Source organism: Ictidomys tridecemlineatus, chromosome 12, assembly GCF_052094955.1.
Source record: "Ictidomys tridecemlineatus isolate mIctTri1 chromosome 12, mIctTri1.hap1, whole genome shotgun sequence".
In the NCBI taxonomy this organism is placed as follows: Eukaryota; Metazoa; Chordata; class Mammalia; order Rodentia; family Sciuridae; genus Ictidomys; species Ictidomys tridecemlineatus.
Window position 1 is genome coordinate 110,033,374 of NC_135488.1, and position 15,782 is coordinate 110,049,155.

General features: G+C 34.5%; 1 protein-coding gene and 1 long non-coding RNA gene across 4 annotated transcripts in view; one reads left to right on the forward strand and one right to left on the reverse strand.

The window, feature by feature from the left end:
* Positions 1-15,782, forward strand: part of LOC144369450 (uncharacterized) — a 52,428-nt gene that overhangs the window by 30,488 nt on the left and 6,158 nt on the right. Inside the window, exon 6 of one of the 3 annotated variants that reach the window (XR_013429231.1) lies at positions 6,838-7,267. The exons of the other annotated variants lie outside the window; for them this stretch is intronic. This is a non-coding gene — a long non-coding RNA (uncharacterized LOC144369450). Of the gene's footprint in view, positions 1-6,837; positions 7,268-15,782 lie in introns of those variants that run through there. 3 annotated transcript variants of the gene reach the window in all.
* The window catches only part of Ddx1 (DEAD-box helicase 1), a 36,971-nt gene that overhangs the window by 17,624 nt on the left and 3,565 nt on the right, over positions 1-15,782 (reverse strand). The window contains exons 3-13 of the mRNA XM_078029642.1: positions 15,602-15,665; positions 14,646-14,675; positions 13,827-13,923; positions 11,847-11,894; positions 7,550-7,633; positions 7,264-7,347; positions 6,662-6,738; positions 6,043-6,115; positions 3,756-3,832; positions 3,541-3,655; positions 2,674-2,812 (exon numbers count right to left, since the gene is read on the reverse strand). Coding sequence (XP_077885768.1) covers positions 2,674-2,812; positions 3,541-3,655; positions 3,756-3,832; positions 6,043-6,115; positions 6,662-6,738; positions 7,264-7,347; positions 7,550-7,633; positions 11,847-11,894; positions 13,827-13,923; positions 14,646-14,675; positions 15,602-15,665 — 888 coding nt within the window. The remainder of the gene's footprint in view (positions 1-2,673; positions 2,813-3,540; positions 3,656-3,755; positions 3,833-6,042; positions 6,116-6,661; positions 6,739-7,263; positions 7,348-7,549; positions 7,634-11,846; positions 11,895-13,826; positions 13,924-14,645; positions 14,676-15,601; positions 15,666-15,782) is intronic.

Genomic DNA, 15,782 nt, shown 5'->3' on the forward strand with positions numbered 1-15,782 from the left:
ATTTTGAGATAGTGCCTTGCTGAGGGCCCCACTAAGATTCTTAGGCTGGCCTCAAACTTGTAATCCTCCTGTCTCAGCCTCCTAAGTTGCTGGTATTATTATAGGGGTGTACTACCATGCCCAGCTAACTATATAACTTTCAATCAGAAGTATCTTCTTTATTCATTTTATTGTTTTGATTACTCATTTTTAAAACACTGGAAAACACTAAGAAATCGAATGCTTCAGCAATGAGTTTAATGATCATATGACTAATTAAAAATTAATCAGCTCTGTGTGGGCTAGGGGTATAGCTCAGTGGGACAGTGCTTGCTTAGAACAAATGAGGCATTTGGTTCAATCCTCAGCACCACAAAAAACAAATAAAATAAAAGTATTGTGTCCATCTACAACTAAAGATTTTTTTTTTTTTAAATCAGCTTTATGGATGCCTACCTTTATTTTAAGCAACATAGATCACAAAATCTACCATAAAGCAGACAAGGGCTGGGGTTGTAGCTCAGTGGTAGAGCACTTGGCTAGCATATGTGAGGCCCTGGGTTCAATCCTCAGCAGCACATAAAAATAAATAAATAAATAAAGGGAAAAAAAAGCATTACAAAATACATAATTCCTAACCCATCTTGCCACATTCCTTAAACACCATCACACCAGAGCCATTATGCTTCCTAAACCCAGCAATGCCCAAAAGCAGACTGGCTACTTAAAAATCACCTGGAAGCACCTTTTTCTTTAAAAAAAAAAAAAAAAAAAACAGTTCTAATTCCTAGTCCCTAGAAATTCTGATTCATTACTGCCAGGGGATGGAACCAATAGATTTGTATGTGAGCCCCCAAGTTTCTGTTTTCAACTATTATCCTAAAGCTATCCTTTCTTGCCCCACGATACGTAAGTCCTCCTTCATAATCTGATATATTTATCTTATAAACTTCACAGAAGTTAAATACACACATACACAACAATGTATGCTCTTATGTACAGCACTGCAGAGTTGAAGAATATAAAAGGACCACTGCCTTGAGGAGAGCAAAACTGAGGAACAGGAAAGTTTTTTACATTTAAAACAAGGAACACCGACACATGATAGCACATAGGAGGAAAGCGAGGCAGACGTTGCCTGTCACACAGGAGCAGGGAGAGAGGACTGGGCTGGGACAACCAGGAGGGCTTCCTGGAAATATTAGGATCTCTGCTGGGTTTTAAAAGAAGGAAAAGGTTCATTTGTATAATACCAAATGGGTAACCCACAATTTTATCAACTTCACCAGTGAATTGTTTTTATTCTTCTTCCCTCCCAGCCTTTGTTCACAGGCATAATATCTTATACATAACAACAGCATAAAATCAAGTCAATTGGCATTTTATAATCTTACAAAAATACTCGAAGGAAGAGGTCTCTGAGTCTCATACTGAGCAGTCGCCCTGGCCGTGCGTGTGCTCCTCGGGTGGCTTTCCCTCACATACGCTCAAGCATTTACCAAACTCATTTTTTGTTTTCCCTCCACACTACCCCACAGCTCCACACTTAGTTCTCTGAAAGCACAGATTAATTCTCCTTGTTGTATCCTTAGTCCCTAGCCTAAGACTTCACACAAAGTAGATATCTGAATATTTCCCAAATAAGTAATAATCCTCAAACTAAAATTAGGAATTATTATTACAGATGTAATTTATCACAATCAGTTTGCTTAACTCATCAATAAGTACACTATTAAATCCCAACGGCTCGGGAGGCTGAGCAGGAGGATCTCAAGTTCAAAGCCAGCCCCAGCAATGGCGAGGCACTAAGCTACTCATTGAGACCCTGTCTCTAAAAAAAATACAAAATAGGGCTGGAAATGTGGTTCAAAGTTCAAGTGCCCCTGAGTTCAATCCCTGGTAATGCCCTCCACCCATTAAAAAAAAAAAATCCACTATTAAAAAGTCAGAACCTTATGATGTCAAAAAATTCAGTTTCTGGACTTCAGATAGTGGTGATGGTTGTACAATCCTGTGAACATACTAAAAACTGTTAAACTGTACAGTTTTAAATGGTGAATTTTATGGTGTGGATTGTTTCAAGAAAAAATTAATTAAAAGAAAAATTAACAAAAAGTGTCAAATTAACAGAGAGTAGTCTACTTACATGCTATGCCTTTCTTAAGATTAACAAAAAGCAAGTTTCAAATTAACAGAGAGTAGTCTACTTATATGCTATGCCTTTCTTAAGAGTAAAGGGATTGTTACTGAGCGAGAAATTCCATGAGATCACTTAGCTTATGGCCTTCTTCCAATGGCAGAAAGAGCTCTGTGTCTGAATGCCCAACAGAAATGAGTCACCACGATGGGAAAGAAGTTCAAAACCATGCTAGAAACCAGAGCAGTAACTTTCCATGCAGATGAAGGGATAAAATTAATCTAACACTGAATGAAATGCTCCCTTTAAAAAAGTTAATTTTCACTCTAACATTGTTTGATTAACCACGAAAAATCAAACCCATTACTTACCAAATGTATGAAGTTTTATATGCAAACATTGTTACTGTATGTCAAAGTATACTTATATACCTCACATCTCACATGTATACTATATATATATATATATATATACCTCTTTTTATTCTACTTTACTCTTCTTCCAAAACACTTCCAATCTAAAGATAACAGGCAGTTGAATATAAAAGGAAAACTTACCTTAATTTAGGATTATCAACATATTTCTTAAACTGCTTGACATTATTCAAAGTTTGTTCAGCTAATTCACGAGAGGGTTCAACGATGAGAGCTTTTGGAGCATTGGGGAGAAACTTTGTTTGTGTCACCTGCGCATTACCTTAGGAGAATAAAAAGTATTAGAACACTTTTAAATCATGCCTAAAAATACCATTATTTGTAAAACATGAGGATGAGCATTCCAGCATCAAAATTTTTAATAATAATTATCAAAAAGTATAGGTGAAAGTAAAACAAGATACAATAAGGCTAAAATTCCTAAAATGAAATAAGGCTTCTTTAAGTTAAACCTACTTGCAATGATTGTAATTGATGTCTGTGAAATGACTTATTTGTTTTGTGATAAACTAGCTAGGGAATGTTCTTAATTTAAATAAATAAAACATATTACAATACAATGGGTAAAGCATAAGCTTTGAAGCCAGATTGCTTGGATTTGAATTTAGTTCTACCACTTATTTGCCTTGGCACCTTGGGCAAGTTACTTCAAGTCCCTATTCCTCAGGCTCTTTGTCCGTAAAATGGAAAGACTTCTACATTATAGAATTGTTGTGAAGATCAAATAGCCCATGTAAAGCACTTAACATTCTACCATGGCACAAGCCACACATGTTAGCTGTCATTTACCACCATGACTGAGATGCCCTAAATGCCTAAACTGAAACTAGGGTTTATGAATTAGGTTTTAAAATTGAATTTTACAGAGTAAATAGAAAAGAAAGAGTAAACAGAAAGAAAGGGATATGTGACTCACTATGAGAAACCCTACTTACTAGAGTTTTCACTAATGCCCCAATCTAGAAAATCTTACCCGCACAGATGCAATACCTGTGTGCTGTGATTTGACAACGTAACTATCTGGTGCCTTGGAAAGAGCAACAAAACCATCTTTTGGTGGAAACTTAAATTCTTCTTCACCAAAGTTAAATTTTAGTTCAGCATTCTAGCATTGAATAAAAGACAAAATTTTAAAAATTAACTTAATACAAAATAACGAATATCAAGCAGATTATAATTATACCAAAATTTTCCTAAATAATTACCTTCAAAACACAAGCAGGAAAGAGGGCTTGGTTTTTCATATGTGGTGGTACTTCAAATGCCAGACCAAGATCTTTCCCTTAAGAAAAAAAAATTAAAAAACAAGAAAACAGAAAATGAAACAATGAAAAAAGAACTTTCACATATTCACACCACCGAATCTACAAATGTGTCTGCATTAATGCTTCCCCCCTGGAACCCCTGGATAAATTGTGCTGCCTCAGGCCAACCTCTTCGCTTTTCTCCTTTACTCCTAAACTGTCCCTCCCCTACCCCTACATCAGACCACTGCCACTAGACATTCCTTAGCATACAAACATACTCCACATTAGAACACAAGCAACTCTCCCTCGAGCCCATTTCCACTTTACTTATCTTCCTTTTTCCTTCATTTTTTAGAAGTAAAACTTTTGGGTTTCCATTTTTTTTTTTTCCTTTTCTTCCATTTTCTATTGATCTGACTCCGAATCAGCTCAACCACTCCATCACCCATTTTCTTGCTCATCTAAAACAACTGTCAAGAGCACTGATGTGCCCCACCAAATCCAACAGTTAATTCTCACTCCTCATATCTTTCTAGACAAGACCCCTGAGCAGCACTGGACCCAACCCTGACTGCTCCCTCCTCCTTAAAACACTTTCTTCACCTGGACCCTAAGACCTTCGTTTCCCTGGTTCTGCTCCTCCTGGTTTTCCTCTCCTCACTCTCTGCTGGATTCTCCTCAGTATGCATACTTCTAGCCACAGGAACCCAGGCGTCAGATCTCTTCTGTTCTTTATCTCCCCTTATTCCCTAGGTGATCTCAACCCACTCCTCATCCCCCAGTCTGTTTTCAACACAGAAGCAAGAATACTGTTAAACTAAAGAAAGATAATGCCATTCCTATGCCTAAAACCATAGTAAAGTTCTCACTCAAAATAAAAAGTAAAGTTTGTATTATAGCCTCCCTCACTATTCTACCACCTCCTACAAGCTCAGACACATGGGTCTCCTCACTCTTAGGTCCCTAAAGCACACTCCATCTCAAGGCCTTTCAGGTCTGCTTCCTCTACCTAAAATGCTCTTATAAGATTATCTGAAGAATGGCAGCTATTATAAATACAAACAACAAGTGTTGGCAAGGATGTGGGGAAAAAGGCACACTCATACATTGCGGGTGGAACTGCAAATTGGTGCAGCCAATATAAAAAGCAGCATGGAGAATCCTTAGAAAACTGGGAATAGAACACTATTTGACCCAGCTATCCCACTCCTCAGTTTATACCCAAAGGACTTAAAAACAGCATACTACAGTGACACAGCCACGTCAATGTTTATAGTAGCACAATTCACAATAACTAAACTGTGGAACCAACCTAGAGGCCCTACAGTAGATGAACAGATAAAGAAAATGTGGTATATATATACCAATGGAATATTATTCAGCATTAAAAGAAATAAAATCATGGCATCTGCAGGTAACGGATGGAACTGGAGAGTATAATTCTAAGTGAAGTCAGCCAATCCCAAAAAAACAAATACCAAATGTTTTTTCTGATTTAAGGATGCTGATACATAATGTCATGGTGGTGGAAGGATGACATGAAGGATTAGATGAACTCTAGATAGGGCAAAAGAGAAAAGGGAAGGGAGAGGAAGAGGTTATGGTTATCGTTACCCTAAGTACTTGTATAAAGACACAAATGCTGTGACTTTACTTTGTGTACAACCACAGATATGAAAAATTGTGCTCTATGTGTGTAATATGAATTGTAATGCATTCTGCTGTCATATATAACAAATTAAAACCTAAAAAATATGGGAAAAAAAGAAGAATGAAATTATGCATTTTCAAGAAAATGAAAAAAAAGATTATCTGCAGAGCCCACCACCCAACTCTGGCTTCTACTTATGTCACATCATCAGCAAAACCTTCTCTGTCAACCCTGTAGAAAAGCACACATCTTCAGACTGCTACCACTGTCTACTTCTTTCCCCAATTTTATAGTCTCCCTTGTAGAATTGTTACCACCTAACTTAGTACTCACATCTTTGCCTCTACTCACTAACATGCAAGTTCTACTGACATAACCTTGTCTGTCTATTCCATTTTCTGCAGTTATCTCCAGTTCTTACCAGGGGACCTGACACATAGCCTATGTTCAATAAATATTTGTTCAAATTAAAGACAGGGTGGAAGAGACAGAGAATTGAAATACAGGGTAAGAAGATTAAGGCAAAAAAAAAAAAAAAAACCCTCACAATATTGAATTACACCTTTTTGCTAATAAAATACACAGAAAGCTTACCATTTTTGGAGAATTTGACATGTCCTTTATCTATATCTAGGTAACATCCAATGGTGTCATGCATAGTGAATTCCTAGAAACCCAGAAAGTGAAGTGTTATTAATAGAAAGCAATATCTTAAATGACATTAAAAGTTCAAATACAGCTGCATCAAAAGCCCGTTGGTGTTTCAAAATAACTTCTACATGGTATTAAAAATGTCTATTAAAGAATTACACATACATAATGGCAGACTCACCTGACAGCCTTTTAAAATCAACATATTTAGGCTCACTAACATTAAGATCACCAGAACAACTATATTTAGAATCACCGTAACTAAAACTAAGAAATGGAAACAATATAAGAGCCAAAGCCAAAACAGAATGGGTAAAAAGAGGAAATTATATATTTTGGAGGGGTTAATAAATGGCATGAAAGAAAAATTATAATTACTACATATTTATCTAGTTTTATAATATATCTTCATTGAAATCCACATCTGAAATTTCTGTGGAAAATACATAGAAAATATACTTGAGTTTGAGAATAATTTCTATACCCTCAGTTATAACTAATCAAGCATGCAACAAAACTCACTAATGCTATGCTTAAATCAATAACAGCATAGCTTACTTACCTCTCCATAATTATCAAACTGTTTGTTATGGGATTTCTTTCCTGTTCCACCAAAGCCAAATCCAAACTTGTCTGTACCTAGATTTAAAAGTAGCTTAAGTATGTAGTAAGAGTAAGTAGGAAATTAAAAGCCCTGTTCAAGAAGTAATCTTATATCTTCATTTCAACAAACCACAGGAAATTCTTCACTCAAATTTCTGAATTTGGGGAACAACTGAAGCACTCTTAGCCTGTGGAGACCACTGGACATGACAGACATATGTACCACTCCATCCCACTTCGATCTGACCACTAAGAAATTCAGGCACAATTTTACAAGAATGTGGAGCATCTAAGCAGTACATGTGGATGTATTCATGCATATTAACTTCACCCTGACTCCAATCATATTCTTAATCTTACTTCCCCTAATTTTGCACTGTTATATGAATTGCTTAGTTCAAATCTTTCTTGCAACAGAGTGAAGTATACATAAATTCTATTTCTAGGACTTTAAAATATAAACCTTTTATAGTTAAGTCTATTATTTTGTTTCCCCAAAATAATAAAATGTTAACAATCCATGAATAACTCAACCAATTCATTTACTTTAGGGACACTTACCTAGATCTAGGGAGGCCTGCATGGTAGACCACCCAACTCTGCACAACCCCTGGTCATGACAGGAGACTTCATAGTAATGTTTCCCTATAAGGGCAAAACTTTTTAGATTTATGTAAATCACATATGACTCATTTACTACATAACAGCAATGTGTATGTACCAAATGAATTCAAAGTCATTTTTTACAATTAAAAATCTCAGATCCTTGATTTAAAGTAACTTTAGGGAAATTCATGCATTGATAGAGTTTCAAAGGGTTATACAAGTAAAAATGCCATTCGCATACCTTTCATTAATCCTTTAGTAGCTCTGCATCCGTGCCATTCCTTCACTTCTCTACTTTGACAACAAAGACCATCTGACCCAATTGCTGGATTTGAGAAAAAACTCGTCAGTACAAGCTTTATAAATCATGCATTGTGAAATAAATATCTTAAGTTTGACTAATAATTCCTTCACTTGTATTACAACGTTCTAGAAAATTGAGACTTGTTGATTCCTGGGTGATAGCCAGGACTTTCCCTAAAACTAACTGCCCTTACTCACCACCCAGATATCTTTGGCTATGTTGAGGGCTAGATTCTACACTGTCATCTGTTACAAAGAGGAAAAGATTTCAGAGCAACACATCTAGAAAGGAACCAATAGGCCCTAACCTGACTTACATCACCATGAGATGTGTTTAGGCAACCATTCTCTACAGTCCTTTAAAGAAACTGGCACTCAAGCATAATGCAGTACCCATCCATCATTTCTAGCCCTGATTTTATGCTGACATTAAACCTGAGTGGTCACTATATTAAAAGATAACGGACCCAGAAATCATAGTGGGAAAGTAGGAAATAGCATATAAACATGTATGTTACGCTAAAATATCTAATAAAAGATAAGGCTCTATATTACATACCACAGTTGATCACTGTGACGTCCACATAGTAAGTGCTTACTGAAGTCAAGCAAAAATTTAGTTTTTGTCTATCCTAGAAAGAAAATATAGCTGCTACTCTGGTTCTTGTCAGCAACTCATATTCAGTACCTGAATGTAGAACAAATATATTTTTTGCTTCTTCATTTTTTTTTTTTTTTTTTTTTTTGTATTAGAGATTGAACTCAGGGCACTTAACCACTCACTGAGCCACAACCCCAAACCTTCTTATTTTTTTTTTTTTTAATTTTGAGACAGGGCCTTGCTAAGTTTCTGAGGCTGGCTTTGAACTTGCAATCCTCCTGCCTCAGCCTCCCAAGCTGATGGGATTACAGGCATGCGCCACCATGCCCAGCTGCTGGAGAATAAATTTTTAAGAAACCACTTCATCACATATCTTACTTCCCTTTTCAAAAGATTAAATTATTCAAAGTACAAATGCTTACTCATGATATGATAACGAGTTATACAAAACTCTGAACTTTTTAAAAAGTTCTCTAGCAATGATATATATATACATATCCTTAAAATTTTTATATTTAAAACTAATTTTTTTAGTTGTCAATTGACCTTTATTTATTTATTTTTATGTGATGCTGAGACTCGAACCCAGTGCCTCACACGTGCTAGGCAAGTGCTCTACCACTGAGCCACAACCCCATCCCTTAAAATTCTTTATGTAACATACAGATAAAAAATTTCATATAAATGGTGATAAAAATTAGCAGTTTTTGGTTTTGGGGGTGGGCTGTTTTGGCATGATTCCTCATCATGTCCACCTTACATTTCTTGCATCCTGCTTTTCATGGTCATCAACAGCAGATGAACACTCCCCAACTCGAGATTCTGACTCATTCTTTAAATGGTTGCACAATAGTCCTAGGATATACACTAATGTTTGATAACTGCTCTTCTAGCAATAGCATTTACTTTGTTGACAGGTTTTCAGTTTTCTTCCCATTACAAATAGTGGTCCAACAAACAGCTTTATACAGTTATGTTTGCATAACAGTACTTTTATACTAATAAGAATAAAAAAATATATATCTTTAATTTTTATAGGTAAGGCCATACTGCTTTCCAGACACAATAATTCATAGGTTAGTCATCCTTTTGAATTTTATTTCCATTTCTCTACTACCTGTACGTCTGATAATTTGAATATTTATTGACCATTTGAATGTTTTGCTTTGCTGTCTATTAATATCTTCTGCAGATTTCTTTTTTAACTTTTTATGGTTTTAGTTATGACAGTAGAATGTATTTTGACATATTATACATTTGTGAACTATAACTTCCCATTCTTTCGGTTGTATGGGATGTGGAGTTACACTGGTTCATGTTATGAACATAGCAAAGTAATGTCACATTCATTCTACTCTTTCCTATTCCCATTCCATCCATCCCCATTCTTTCCCTTTATTCACATTTTCTTTATCCATCCATCTGTTGAAGGGTACCTAGATTGGTTCCATAACTTAGCTATTGTGAATTGAGCTAGCACAAATATTGATGTGGCTGTGTCACTGATATGCTGATTATAAGTCCTTTGGGTATAAACCAAGAAGTGGGATAACTGGGTCAAATGGTGGTTCCATTCCAAGTTTTCTGAGGAATCATACTGCTTTCCAGAGTGGTGATACCAATTTGTAGCCCCACCAGCAACGTATGAGTGCACCTTTTCCCCCACATCCTTGCCAACATTGTTACTTAAATTCTTGATAATTACCATTCTGACTGGAGATGAAATCTCAGTGCTTAGTTTTAATTTGCATTCCTCTAATTGCTAGAGATGTTGAACATTTTTTCATATATTAATTGATTGACTGTATATTTTCTTCTGTGTCTTTTCAGTTCCTTTGCCCACTTATTGACTGGGTTATTTATTGTTTTGGTGTTAAGTTTTTTGAGTTCTTTATATATCCTGCAAATTAATGCTCTACATACAGGTGTCAAAGATTTTCTCCCCTTCTATAGGCTCTCTCTTCACGTTCTTTTTTTTTTTTTTTTATTGGTTGTTCAAAACATTACAAAGCTCTTGACATATCATATTTCACACATTAGATTCAAGTGGGTTATGAACTCCCATTTTTACCCCAATCTTCACGTTCTTAATTGTTTCCTTTACAGTGAAAAAGCTTTGTAGTTTGATACCATCCCATCTATTGATTCTTGATTTTACTTCTTGTACTTTAGGAGTCTTATTAAAGAATTCAGTTCCTCATGCGACATGATAAGAGATTTGGACTCACTTTTTTTTATAGCACAGGTCTAATGTGTAGGTCCTTGATCCATTTTGAGTTGAGTTTTATGTAGCGTGAGAGATAGGGGTTTAATTTCATTTTGCTACACATGGATTTCCATTTTTCCTAGCACCATTTGTTGAAGGGGCTATCTTTTCTCCAATGTATGTTTACGGCACCTTTGTCTAGTATGAGATACTGTATTTATGTGGGTTTGTCTCTGCATTTTCTATTCTGAAGCACTGGTCTTCATGTCTGTTTTGGTGCCAAATCATGCCATTTTTCTTACTGTAGCTCTGGTATTGTGATGCCTCCTGTTTCACTTTTCTTGCTGAGGATTGCTTTGGTTATTCTGGGCCTATTTTTCCAATTAATTTCATAACTGCTTTTTCTATGTCTATGAAGAACGTCATTGGAATTTTAATAGAAATTGCATTAAATCTGTAGAGTGCTTTTGGTAGTATGGACATTTTAACAATATTAAATCTGCCTACCCAAGAACATGGGAGATCCTTCCATCTTCTAAAGTCTTCTTCAATTTCCTTCTTGAGTATTCTATAGTTTTCATTGTAGAGGTCTTTCACCTCTTTTGTTAGACAGATTCCCAAATATTTTATTCAGTTTCAGACTATTATGAATGGGATAGTTTTCCTAATTTCTCTTTCAGTTGATTCATTACTGATGTATAGGAAAGTAATTGATTTATGGGTGTTCATTTTATATCCCTCTGCAGATTTTTCTTATTGCTTGTGTCTTTCTTACCAAAATTGATAAAACTTTATCTGCTAGCTACACAATGAACCTTTATTAATTTATAATGATTCCTCATCTTTCATCAACATTCCATCTATTCTGTATCTATTACTTGTCTACTACCTTTTTATGATATCTTCTTCACATTAAAAAAAAAATCAAAACTATACAACTACACCTATGTTTTCTTTTATAATTTCTGAGATTCCTATTTGGGTTAATAATGTTTCACCAGTAAATTATGTATGTGATTTTCTACATTTATATATTACACACACACACATACACACACACACACACACAATTTAAATCTTAAACACATATAGAATTTATTTCTAATTCTGATATGAAACAGAAGTCAATTTTATCTTGTTCCAGATGGATCATCAATTGTGCCAGCAGGCTTCACTGAATAAATCCTTTTTTCTCACTGAAATGAAACACTATTTTTTTCCTTGCATATTAACTGAGATTTATTTCCATTACATTCTGCTGTCTAGTCCTATTTCAGTATTATACTGCTTAATTGTAGTAACTGTTTTCCAATATCTGGTAAATTAGATCATTTATTAGACTTTTTCATAATTTTCTTAATAGTCTCACATATTTTTCAAAAGAAAGTTTCTGAATTACAGAGGAGCAGGTAAAATCTGTCTACTTACCAAAAGCAGATCCTCTGTCATATGGATTCATTTGCCATTTGTTGAGCACTAAACCAATTACAATAAGAAAAGTTACCCAGAAATGTATGACATTAAAAATACTCTATAAAAAAAACAAAGCACATATGTTATATTTTACATGATATCTTAATTCCTCTAGATTCAATATGGTCATACACATTATTTAGAATATATATATATAAAGCTAGAGCTTTTTTGTTGAAAATCAAAACATGTCAAAGATAGTAATCACTGGCTTATCTAGGATTAAATTCTTATTTTCTTACTTGATTCAGTGTACTTTTTATTAGGTGACTTTGATCTTTGTCCTCACTCCTACTTAGATGGTTGGTAAAATGAAATTTAGGTAAATAAGCATGCTGACTTCAATCATAATATCAATAACTGGCCTGTATTTCAGAGTCTAATAATTATACTTCTATTATTATTAAAGGAAAAGCAAGACCTTTATCTTAATTCAGTCATATTAGAAAGTCACACATTTTTGTTTTTTGGGGATTGAAATTTTCCTTTTCTAAAATATTTTAAAATAAAGAATTATAATAGCTAAGGAGAACCTTATTTTCTAGTCCAACTTCCAGCCCAAGGTAGAAATCCTTTCTAGATCATTTCTGATCAAAAGATATCCAACATGGGGCTGGGGTTGTAGTTCGGTGGTAGAGTGCTTGCCTTGCATGCATGAGGCACTTGGTTTATACTCAGCACCACATAAAAATAAATAAAAATAAAGATATTGTGTCCATCAAGAGCTTAAAAAAAAAGATTTCCATCATTAGCTTAAATACTTGGAATAATGGAGAACTATCTTTCTGGAGGTTCTCTCCTCCATTGTTGGCTCAATCTAGGTATTGGGAAGTACTTAAGTTAAACAGAAATCATGCAGATTATTTTGAACTGGTCCTGGTCCTACTTTCTAGAATTATTTTCTCTGCAGATCTCCTCCCCAAGTTGACAATTACCCTATCTCCTTTTGTACTTCTCCGTATTTCTATATCTTTTTTATTTCTCAGAGGACATGATTTTTTTCAAAACATCACCATTCTAATTGTCCTGCTTTAGAAGACTTCTCTTTTATAATCATCTCAAATAAAAGATGACATACAGTTATGACAAATTCTGAAACTATTTTATAATAAACCAATAGTCTAAATAGTTATACCCATTTTCTGTTTCACAATTCAATTATAAATGAATTCCATGAACTATATAACATTGTTATTTTCAAACAAGCAAAAAGAAAATGTGATATGCCCATTCACTCTACTTAAGCTTGCTATTTTGTCACAATCCTATTTTGTAATATGACACAAGTGATTTTGAAATATAAGTTTTTTAAATTATAATAAAACCACAGATTAACTAAAATAAAACAGAATTTAAAAAGTGTTTAACAAAAGCAACATAATGTAAAATAAAAGTAAGATTGTTCATGGCACAGAAAGAATCATAAACTTAATAAAAGAACCAACTGAAACAGAACTGAAAAAAAATTGACTATAAAATTTATACTTTACATTTTAACTCTCTGGGTTCCTTCCTTCCAACCTCAAAAAAAAAAAAAAAAAAAGCACACTTCTTTTCCCACCATCATGGGTTTCTACTCTATAAATTATCTGTAAAATCCTTCTTCAATATTTCCTTTGCAAAATGTTGTACCAATTTATCTTTAATATTAGACATAAAAAATTAAAAGGTTAAAAAAGACACAAAGATAACTAAATGTAATTTCCAAACTTCCAGTGTTTTCACAAAGAAAACACTGTTGTTATTTTACAAGGGACAATATTTCACTACGTGGGTTCTAAATGGCACTTAGCATCCCTGTTTTCCAGGACACCAAATTCCAATATTACACTGCAGGTATTGGTAATAAAAAGGCATACCAAACCTCGAACTTCTAAATGTCAGAATGAGAATTAATGATTTACACAAAAGAAAACATCCATCTATAATAATTACCCGAAGCACCAGTTTTAATTGTTGTTTTTCCTTTTTTCCCTTCTTGTTGGTCTTTCAGAGTTTCATAAACTATCTGTATAACTGGAATACTGAAAGCCTATCAAAGAAACAAAGTTTTTTTTTATTAGTGTCAGGTATTAATAAGTTAATTATCAATATGAATGACAAAGGTTATACATACACATTAAATAATTACATGCATTCCAGATTGCTGCTCTAATTTCATTTGCCCAAACCCAAAACACCAGTAAGATAACAGGGAGTTATTGAATGAACAAAGCAGAAGGCAGCTGATAACCCAAAACATAAACAGTAAGGCCCTTCAGAACAAAACTAAACTAAAAAGTATCATCTAGTCTGACAAATGGTTTCTCTAGAGGAGGCCAACTGTAGATCATTTCTTTATCACTAAGCCACTGCATTAAAATTCTGAAATGAGTGTAAACACTAAAGATACCACAATTCCCAAGATAAGCTTAAATCTATATTCTTAAAGCCATACTCTTGTAGATGTTCAGTTTGTTGACAACAAAGACATTACTCAATGGAAAGCCATCAATTGCTTACAGTTTGAAAATGGTTGTTTGGGGGTTTGTTTAATATTTTTTCAGTTGCTGATGGACCTTTATTTTACTTATTTATCTGAGAATCAAACCCAGTACATCACACATGCTAGGCAAGCAGTCTACCACTAAGCCACAATCCCAGCCTTGGAGGTGGTTGTTTTAGTAAATATTTCAAAATAACACTATGGTTCAAAGACACTTTAAAATTCAGCTCTTAATTAAATTGAAATGTTAATTTAAATGTATTACTTACACCAGTTTTTCCACTTCCTGTTTCTGCAGCCTGAATTGGGGGAAAAAATTGATTTACATAAAACTGTCGATTACATAGATGAAATTAAAATGAAACCATGTAGAACTCTTTAACACTTAACTAGCTGCCTTTATTTTCACAGTACTTCAAGATTACCGAGACTTCCCCCAGACAACTTTAACTACTGCTAATTCAATTCCTTAAGAATCTGTTCTTTCTTTCCTTTGCATTGCCACCAATCCAACTGAAGCCTTCATCATTCTAATCTGATTATTATGACAATGTCCTAATAGTATCTAACCCCACAGAGCAATATTACAATCTGCGTCCAAATCAGGCTTCTCAGAAACCTAATTCTGACAATGTACCACACCTATTTAACACACTTTCCACTTTCAAAAAATGTCCAAATTCTTTAACAAGACACTAGAGCAAAAGTCCAAAAAATTCAACCCACAATATTATTTCCTATTTTACCAAGCTACATCTCCCACCCAGGAATATGTATTTTATGCTCCCATCTACCTGAACTCCAGGATCACATCCCCCCTTCTCCCACCTACTGGTTTTCTTGGAGCTTTTCTCTTCAATCTTCCCTTCCTCCAAACAGTCCCTTGTGATCCCTCAAGCCAAAGGACAAATTGACTTCCACTTGAACCCTGTAGTAGTATGCATCTCCTAAGTATGAGAGAGTAGTCCCACTCTCTCATATGACATTTACTTCTGCACGTCTTCCTACCCCTACTTGGTTTAAACTTTTCAAGAACCAAGATTGTATCTTTCTTCCCTTGTGCCCCCATAGCTTCTACTCAATACTTTGATGGCATATGTATCCTAAGTGTTGGTAAATGAATAAAATAATTTGGTAAAAATATCATTCTTAAGCCTACAGAATTCTTAAATCAGGTTACACAAACAATACAAATACACCCCTTTACAATCATATTTAAACATACCATAAGTACATCACCTCCTCCTAGGATCAATGGGATGGATTCAGCTTGGATATCAGTTGGGAGGCTAAAAGAATCACAAGTGAAGAAATTTAGTTTAAAAAAAAAGAAAATCACCTACCTAAGCTAACTAAATCATTTTATTGGTAAATGCTACCAATTTTTTCAGCTAGAATTATGCCCA